The sequence below is a fragment of the Limulus polyphemus genome, unplaced genomic scaffold (genome assembly GCF_000517525.1).
Source record: "Limulus polyphemus unplaced genomic scaffold, Limulus_polyphemus-2.1.2 Scaffold3944, whole genome shotgun sequence".
In the NCBI taxonomy this organism is placed as follows: Eukaryota; Metazoa; Arthropoda; class Merostomata; order Xiphosura; family Limulidae; genus Limulus; species Limulus polyphemus.
Genome location: NW_013669554.1, coordinates 42,197 through 51,423, shown reverse-complemented (window position 1 = coordinate 51,423; position 9,227 = coordinate 42,197). Strand labels below are relative to the sequence as shown.

At 38.5% G+C, this 9,227-nt stretch overlaps 1 protein-coding gene across 3 annotated transcripts in view; it reads right to left on the bottom strand.

Annotated features, from left to right (window-relative positions):
- Nucleotides 1-9,227, bottom strand: part of LOC106470324 (atlastin-2-like) — a 57,961-nt gene that overhangs the window by 26,031 nt on the left and 22,703 nt on the right. For all 3 annotated transcript variants that reach the window (XM_013930873.2, XM_013930874.2, XM_022398947.1), the window contains 3 exons: nt 7,706-7,756; nt 1,595-1,651; nt 104-196 (listed from right to left, as the gene is read on the bottom strand). In XM_013930873.2, coding sequence (XP_013786327.1) covers nt 104-196; nt 1,595-1,651; nt 7,706-7,756 — 201 coding nt within the window. The remainder of the gene's footprint in view (nt 1-103; nt 197-1,594; nt 1,652-7,705; nt 7,757-9,227) is intronic.

Sequence of the window (9,227 nt, the reverse complement as noted above, 5' to 3'; positions counted from 1 at the left end):
GACTGAAAAATTTCATTTTTTCTGAAAAGGTGGTGTCTATTTACTTGTGACCACGCTGTGTATGTAGTAATGTAAAAATAACCAATTTTAAAGAAAATCTCACCTGTAATCTCCTGTTTAAGATTTTCTGACCACCCTCAGTCCCATAAGATGCTTCATAGGGAAAACTCCAATCTCTGACCAAAAACATAAGTTTCTAAAAGAAATATAGCAAAATAAATACATACAGATTTTAGAAAACAACTACTCTTCATAAATTTCCTGCACACATTATATCAAATATTCTTACTTTTTGTGCTGCTTGCCTATAACATTGTTAATTACAGAAAAACAGCTTGGAATTCCACCATCTTCAAGAACATGGCATTTGACTCATGAAGTTTCCAAAATGCAAGCATATGTTCTTTCTTTAAAGCATTGATACAAGTTAAAATGTCTGAAATATAACTGAAGCAAAAGAATGCAAAGAAATGTAGAGAAAATACTTGATATTAATACACAAAGTGCAGAAGTTCTTTAGAAATTACTTTCATGATTTAGTATTATTAAGAGTTAAGCACATTTCTTCAGAATAATGTATCAAGTCTGAGGTCATTCTCAGAACTACTTCATCAATCACTAGTTGTGTTTAAACTGATGGCCATGATGTAGCACTGTCATTCAACACCACAATTGCATTATCACAAGTTTTGCTAAAGACAAAAATATGGTTATTCATAGTCCATAAACCTTGACAAGTTTAGCACACACTCTCTACTGATCATGACATCATATTACAAGACCATGTTTAAGTGGATAGAAGTCACAATAGTCCATTGGAGCTATACTAGGAGACTTTACAGGTATGTGGTTGAAAAGGATGGCTCTAATTCCAGTTTCTTTAGCCATCTTTCTCAGGATAATAGTCAGATTTAGAAGTGTGGCTAGAATCCTATTAATGTTCGGCTGATGAGCCTTCACCATATTCAAATTCTTATTTACTGTTTTGCTAATGGTAGCAAGAGATATACCCAGCTTTACTGCAATGACTCATTGGGTCAGAGGATTCTCTTTCATAACCACAGCTTTTGTTTCATAGATAACAGGGTGCTACAGAATGATTAGGGATGTTGTTTCAGAGCCTGTTGTTGTTGTCCAAAATGCTCTAAGGTGCAAGATTTTCAACTTTCATGAGGAAATTCAAAATGTTGTCTTACAATATGAATGCCCTTCCACAGAAAGGTCCATTACATAATCCATTAAGCCATAAACTATCCACTGTGGCATTGCACTGTCAAATGGTGATAAATTTACTTCAAAACAAATACATAGGTAACAAATATGTCTATCAAGGTGCTGTAGTTCACATCAATAGCAACACACTACTGCATTAGGACATGAAAGTCTATCTTATAAAGCACGTAAATATAACCTATAAAATTATTACCAAAAGAATTTATTATAGGTGTATTCGTTAAACATTTCTGGAAATATTTAGATGACTTTGCTTTTGTCATATAATGTTGGTACATTTAGATACAAGTAACTTAAACCAACACACACACACACACACACACACACAAAAAACAATACTGTTCATTAATCAAGTACTAACTTGAAATGGTTTCTCACTTGTGTCTTCTAGTGCTAGTCTTCCATATTCAGTAAATAGCTGAAAAGATCACAAACATTCACAAATATATTCCTAAATTTATTAAAATGTGCTTGTATAATTAAAAAGGCAATGTTTCTTCTTCAATTTAATAGTAATCCAATACAAAAATGGTTAAGGAAAAATATTTTCATCTGCTTCATTATAAATGTTCACACTAATATTTAATTTTTTTTAGTCCTTCTAGAAAGAAACTGGATAACAAATTCTCTTTTGTTCTGTTATAGCTGTTTATGAATAATGATAAAAAGAAATTACATTGTAAACTGCTAGTGACATGATTAACTTATACAATGATTTGAAAAAAGCTTTACTGAACCTAGTTTAAAGTACCCATAATTCAACTTTTCAAAAATACATTTCCTGTTCATAAAAATTCGTTTCATTCTTCTAGCTCTCAGAAGTTAAAATTTTCCTACACTGAAAATATATCTCAGTGAGGTACTGCCCTCTATGTGAAAAATTTTTCACATGGCACAAGCCTTGAAACTCCCACCTACCCCACGATCACCGTAGTTCACTACAACTTCACATGTAAATCATCATGAGTGCAACACACCTGACTCCCTCTACTGGATTTTACCTAACCATCACTTCGAGATTAGGCAGAAATTAAACACTGGTTTTAAATGAGGCGGAAGGGTGGAAAGTGCGAGAGGAGGTAAGTACCTATCGTAAGTTATTATTTTCAAAATATACCTTACCTATCACACATAATAGCTAGAATCCCACATTGAAAAGGTGGAGGGACTGATGCAAGGAATATAGATAAGCATCCTTCGAAAGTGTCTGAAGAACACCCATGGTGTGTGAACTCCCGTTAGGAGAGGGATGCATATGGTTGACAGCACCACTTCTGTATACCCCGTATACTCTTCACCTATTGTGGTAGTAGGTGTCAGATAAACTGGCAGAGAGTGGGAAGAGCACATCCTACAAAAAAAGAGAAAAAATCTGGTGTCCTGACCCAAATCTCATTGAAATCACCAGAATCATAGTCCAGGATAAGAATGAATGTAGAGTTCCAAGCTACAGATTGGATGGTGGGGAAAACTAAAATGCATATGCCCCTTGGTGTAGAGAGGCTAGGGCATGACAGATCAACTCCAGTCCAAAACCAAGAGGCATAGGGAACACGTAATCCATTTCATGGTAGAAAGGTCCATACCATCTTCACCTCAAGTTGAGTTGAACGGAAGGAGAAAAATTCCATACTAGTCGACTAAACAGGGCACATGTGTGCAAATTCACAATCAACAACAGTCATCTGGGAATCCGACTTCCAAATGATGGCAGGAAGGGATGTACCAATGTGGTAGATCACTTCAAATCGAAAACCAATTGGACCAGTTCCACTCAGTGTAATATCTGCCTGAGGTAGTGAACCCCCTTGAGGTGGAACAACAGATGGACATAGGATGACCAGCCGTCACTTCAAGCAACTACAGAGCTGAGGTGAATTGAACCAGATCCGTGCAACATCAACCTCCAAGACCCACCACATGGAGGTGGAGTGCTGGAGTCAAAAATCCGTGAACAAGGTAGGGTGAGGAATCACAACCAACACATGTGAGGATTTATGCTGATTTGTCCAACTCCAATAAAAAACCACTAAATGGGAACTGATATTCAGTTGATGGTAGGCTGAGGGATCCCAATCGGAGGGGTGAATTACAATGTGATAAATCTACTCTAATTCATGTAATATAGAATTGTGAAATATGCACATCATCATCCCCCAGACAGGACCACACAGAAGCTGGAGTGCATGGACTCGCAACATCAACTTCTGGGACCCGTCACAAGGAGATGGAGCACATGAATGGAGGATCTACACCATCTACCTGGCAGAACACCACCACCTTACTCTCTACTGAATGGAAGTGATCACATTCAGGAGGTTGTCTCCATGATCCACACCACCCCTGTGGCTAGGAACTGGAAAGTAGTAAGGACTCTCATACTCCACTAGAAGAAATTTGGAGGAGAAAATTTGGTAGAGAGTACAGAGGAATACAGACACTGGAGACAGGGCAATGAGTGATCATCAAAACCTTATTTTCAAAAGAGACCTCTCCTGATTTATTCAATCATAGGGAAAGCATGTACGGTCAACAATCCCCTTTTGCTTTATCCATGAAAGTCCATGGGCTAGTACGGTCACAAATGTGCATGTGGATGGAGCAAAATACTGACAAAAAAAAAAAACATACTAGCGATCATGTGGAACACTCCATCTTGACAGTGTGTGTTATTGACCATGAGTATATATATCAAGATTGGAGAGATTAACTTCCATCTGAAGACAACTTTGTTGGGATGTCCCATACAACCATTGCCATTGAGGTGGGGCATCAGGAATAGCTGTGTGCAGCCCATGCAACATCATCCTCTGGATAGGACCACACAGAGGCTGGAGAGCATGTATCACAGTCCGCGAGATGATCAGAACACGGACTGCACAACATTAACCTCTGGGACCCATCACATGGAGATGGAGTGACCGAGTCATTAGGCAGCAGATAATATACCCTGGTATGACTTATGGCTGGCCATACAGTGCATATTTCTGGAATGGATAGATAAGCAGTATATCTGGACAGGCAATGCTCTTCACTGAGCAGGTTCCTAGACCTAAAGGGGACATGCCACTGTAAGCAAAAGCAATATACAGAAAAAGATAACTTACCAAATCACAGTCAAACCTATGTTTGAAGGATGGTAACAGGCAAAAGGCAGTACCCCTACAAGGAAGAAACAGCTACCCGATGAAGGTAGTGGGAGATGAATGAATGAGGTGTGATCACATACCTGACCGAAGCATTTCCTTCAATGGACAATGGAGGTGAGATGCTAGGGAAAAGGTAAGGTGCCATATTGGATGCACTAAAACCTGAAACAAATTACAGGAAGGAGGAGATAGGGAAGAATACACTAGTCTAAAAACCGATGAACCCAACCTGTAAAGGTGGAAGGAGAAAGGTCACGTAAGGAAGAAATGTACCAGAGAATGAAAAGGTAGGATCAGGAAAAATGGAAGGAGATCGTACAGACAATATAACAATAAAAAGCATGGATGGGACATACAAATCTACTTAAATCAGACCAAAAATAAAGGTGGTAAATTAGCATGAATGAAGAACTTCCTTCACAAGCCACCAAAGTTTTTAGCAGGAAACAACAAACTGAATAAAGGAGGGCATATGTAGAATGGAATAGAGTACATGAAACGTCGATGATAAAGGTATCAGACCACCGATGCCCACAGTCTGAAAGGAGTAGGAAATAAGTCTTAAGGGCCAGATAATACAGGGAACAGGAGGACAAAGTTTCAAATGGAGAAAGTGTGAGACAGTGAAGGACAATATTGACATTCCAATCCGGAAAAACAATTTGATGAGAATCTGGAAGGAATGCAATAAAAAGGGGATTGAAGGAGAGGAAAACACAACATGGTACATGGAAAAACAGAAGGTGATGGACAAGGTTCTCGATAACTTGCAAAGGAAGATACAAAAGCCCCATGGTCAAACAGCCAGATAAGAAAATCTGTTAGGAGAGGAATAGTAGTGTGAAAAAGGGAAACCCCATGGCTTAATGACCAATGGCAGAAGATGTTCCATGTATGTTGACAAACCACAAGGGAGGAATGGTGAATGGACCAGGCTGAAAAGGAAGTGACATGCACAGACAATCTGGATCTCCTCACAATGGACCAGATAAATGCCAAGAGTGAAGTCGGAGGATGTGAATGGCAGGATGAAGGACTGATGAATGAGGTTGACAGAGGAGGGATGGGGTGAGAGTAATGGGGAGAGGGGTATTTTTGGAGCTGAAGGAGAAGAGGAAACCAAGGTTATGCCAGCCAGTAAGGAGTAATCAGATGGACCAAATACAGAATGGAATGGATGACTGAAATCATCCTGGGAAGGAGGTGGATAGGAGGGTAGGCATAAAAGTACCAGCTGGTCCAGTCCTGACTTGAAGCATCCACTGCTAGGGCCTGTGGATGAGGAACCAGAGACCAAAAAAAAGAGGTAACTTGGTGTTGAGAAGTGGCAAAAGCATCCAGATAAGAAATACCCCACTGTTAGCAAGGCCACCAAAAAATCTGAGAATTGAGGAACCCCTCTGTGGGGTAAATATAATTGAATCAAGAAAGACAATCTACCAAAGCACCCGGAACATGACACGCTAAGAGATGTATTTGCAGTGTGTGGGCCCAATAAAGTAATTCAATATTATATTACAAACGAAACAAGAACGGGTGCCTCTTTGGCAATTGAAGTAAGAGCCAATGGTGGAATTGTCTTAATGGATCATGATAGGTCTGTTCCATACAACAGGAAGAAAATGGTCCAAAGCATGTCATACCATCAGAAGCTCCAAGATATCAATATGGTATGACATTTTTATCTGACACCACTGTACAGAAGCCTCCTACTGATCAACCCCTGCCCCCCCCCCACAACCCTGGGAAAGAAGCATTGGTGAATAGATGCAAGTCCAGACGAGGAGGAAGCAGTACCCCTGTTGTAATGCTGTATCTGTTCAACTTTAACCCCCAATGGAGATCATCGAGGAGAAGAGGAGGAAGAGTAATTGGGGAGTCCAGGTGACCCCAAGCAAGATTCCATTGCATGTGCAATGTCCACAGAAGAAAACCCATATGTACACAACCCAAGAGAATAAGGGCTACCATGGAAGCTCAATTCCCCTTAAAGCATTAAAACAATGTGTGCAGATAGATAGGGAGAAGAAAGAGCATGGAGAACTGAAATATCCACTGAATGCAGAAAGTTGGGCCCAATTGAGGTAAGTGTTGAAAAACACACCCAAGTGGACAAGATATTGGGTAGAAATCAGGAAAGACTTCTCCATCTTGAGAATCCAACCAACACGAGCTGCTTCTGTCAATAGCAGACAAGTGTGTTGAGAAGACACCAGTTCAAAAGGAGTGACAGAAGCGAGTTTTCCATGTGATTGTGAAAGTGTAACCCTCGAGCAAGCATAAGTCAGCCAAAGGTTTAGACCATTCAACAAAACACATACAGTGCTGAAGCAAGCCCAAAAGGTAAAACATGAAACTGAAATACAATCCTGTTGTGGACAAACTGAAGATAGTGTTGGGACAGATGAGAAATGGGAATATGGAGGTAAGTGTCTGAGATGTCCACCTAGGTGATCCATGAACCTGGAAAAAAAGCCCACCGAAGCATGAGAAAAGATTCAATGGTAAGGTAAAATGGGGAAGATCCAGAAATTGGTTGAGGTGGGACAGAGCAATCACAGGATGCCAGTACCCGGGCTTCTTGGGATGACAAAAAACCTGGAGTAAAAACCTGCAGAAGGCTGGCTGACAGGCAAGATAGCATGCTGTGAGATAAGAGTCACCGGAACTGCTGGTGGCAAAGAGTATAACTGTGAGTCCAACGACAGACCAACGTACCCTTGGAAGCAAAGGCTGGGAGGGTGACGGATGATAATCAGGTATAGAGTAAGGCATGGCAGGCTGAGACAAATGAGCAACCATGGAAGAAAGGGTTGAGTGTTGCCTTGCAGGTTCCATACCTGACTCCAAAGATTCATGAATAACTCCCAAAAAATACCTATGGAGAAAAAGAGCCATCCACAAATCACAAAGATAAGTGTAGAAGAGACGTAAGGTGAAGACGAAGGCATGATAACTGGGCTTTGGATAAATGTACAGGATTCACAGGATCTGCCCATAACAAGAAAAAAAAATGACTCCAACTGCTGGAAGTCAAAAAATGATCAAAGGCCTGATAAGTACGCCAATGCATAATAATCAGAAGCCTATGGTGAACGAAAAAGCCTGTTGGTGGAAGGTTGTTGCATGATGATTTACATGCGAAGATACAGTGAACCATGTTGATCATGGGTAGGTAGAAATTTCAAGGCTTGTGGCAGGTGAAAAACTTTTGCACATAGGGTACTGTTTCGGAAAATGTCTATTTGTAACTAGGCATGCCTGCTCATTATGTTTTTTGACTAGGCTTACTTTATCAATGGAGTATTTGAATGCAAACTTACTTGCAAATGTTGTAAATCATCTTCCTGAATATTTTGAGAAAGATTATACACCTGAAAATATGAAAAATAAAAGGTTACAAATATTATAATTACTTACAGAACTTACATTATAATAAGAAATATTAAACTAACAAGTTGCTACACATAAATGATATATGGTAAGTAAACAAGTTTGCCTGCATCAAGAACATAAGGCTAATTATAATTCATAATCCATGACAAAGTTAACACCAAATTGCCACTGTGCATAGACATCAGCTTCCAAGATCACATTTAAGCAGAACGAAATAACAACAGTCCACTAAAGCTAAATCAGGACTTCACAGGTATATAGTTAATCTCTAAACATGGGCTCAGTCAAATTGCCCGACCACTTGATCTCTTTGTACTCGTTTAACCCTTTCTCCACCGGTACCATTTACTGCGCATGACACAAGGTTTTAGTGTCTTACATTCAAAATTTTATTAAACTACTTTTAGTTTATGTTATACCAATTAGAATAGCATAAAATTTTAGCTAATAATCCATATTTTAATAGTATACAAGTTTTAAGTTCTTAATTCTACAAGGAAATATATAAAACAATCCTGAATTTCCACTAGTGTAACACATGACACATTTTGTCTTAGCATGTCATCATCCCCATTTTATCCATCACCCCTCGAAAATGTACGAAATTAAATGTAAAATACTCTCTATAAAATCGTTATTGCTCAAACAGACCATAATTTTTATAGCCTCCAATTTTGTTTGGTTACAGAGCTATCAAATAGAAAATTAGACCCCTCCTGCCACACCCACCTGTCACATCCTCTCTTTCACAATGTTTCATTATATATTATTTATAACCAATAGAAAGTCAAGGTTTTCATCTATCAAATGGCATATTGTATAACATTGTGTTCTGAACAGATAATCATCAATTTCACTCTGAGTAGCAACATCGTTCATATGGGAAAGTTAACGACTAGCTTAGATGAATTTTTTAGAAGTGAATTTGTCTATATTTTGCATGTTATTAGTCTATATTCTTTGGTGTATTATTTCATTACATAAAAATTATTAAGTGCATTAATATTCGTACTATAAAAAAATTAGGCTTAACTGTCTTCAACAATCAAGGGCAAGAAAAAAGAAGATTGGGTAAGTACTTTATTTCCTGTTTTCCATATTTATTCTTTATTTATTATTATAAAAGTAACTAAAATTAAAAGTACGGATCTTGTTAATTTATTTAAGACTAGAATAGGTAAAATAAGTAATAATAATATAATAAAATTGTTCACAAAGCACACACACGAGCAGCTCGTGGGTAATGTAATTCGATAGCACAACGTTGAGCTGCACGTTCCCCGAGTGATTTACAACTTTTAATGGCATGGATAGCAGTTAGACATGGTTCAAAGGGCAATAAAACAATTTAATTATAAATAGACATATGATGTTACGAACTTAGAGCTACTTAGGATAAACAAATGTAGTTTCATGTTACACTTTGAAGTCATATTACAAAGAAAAGAA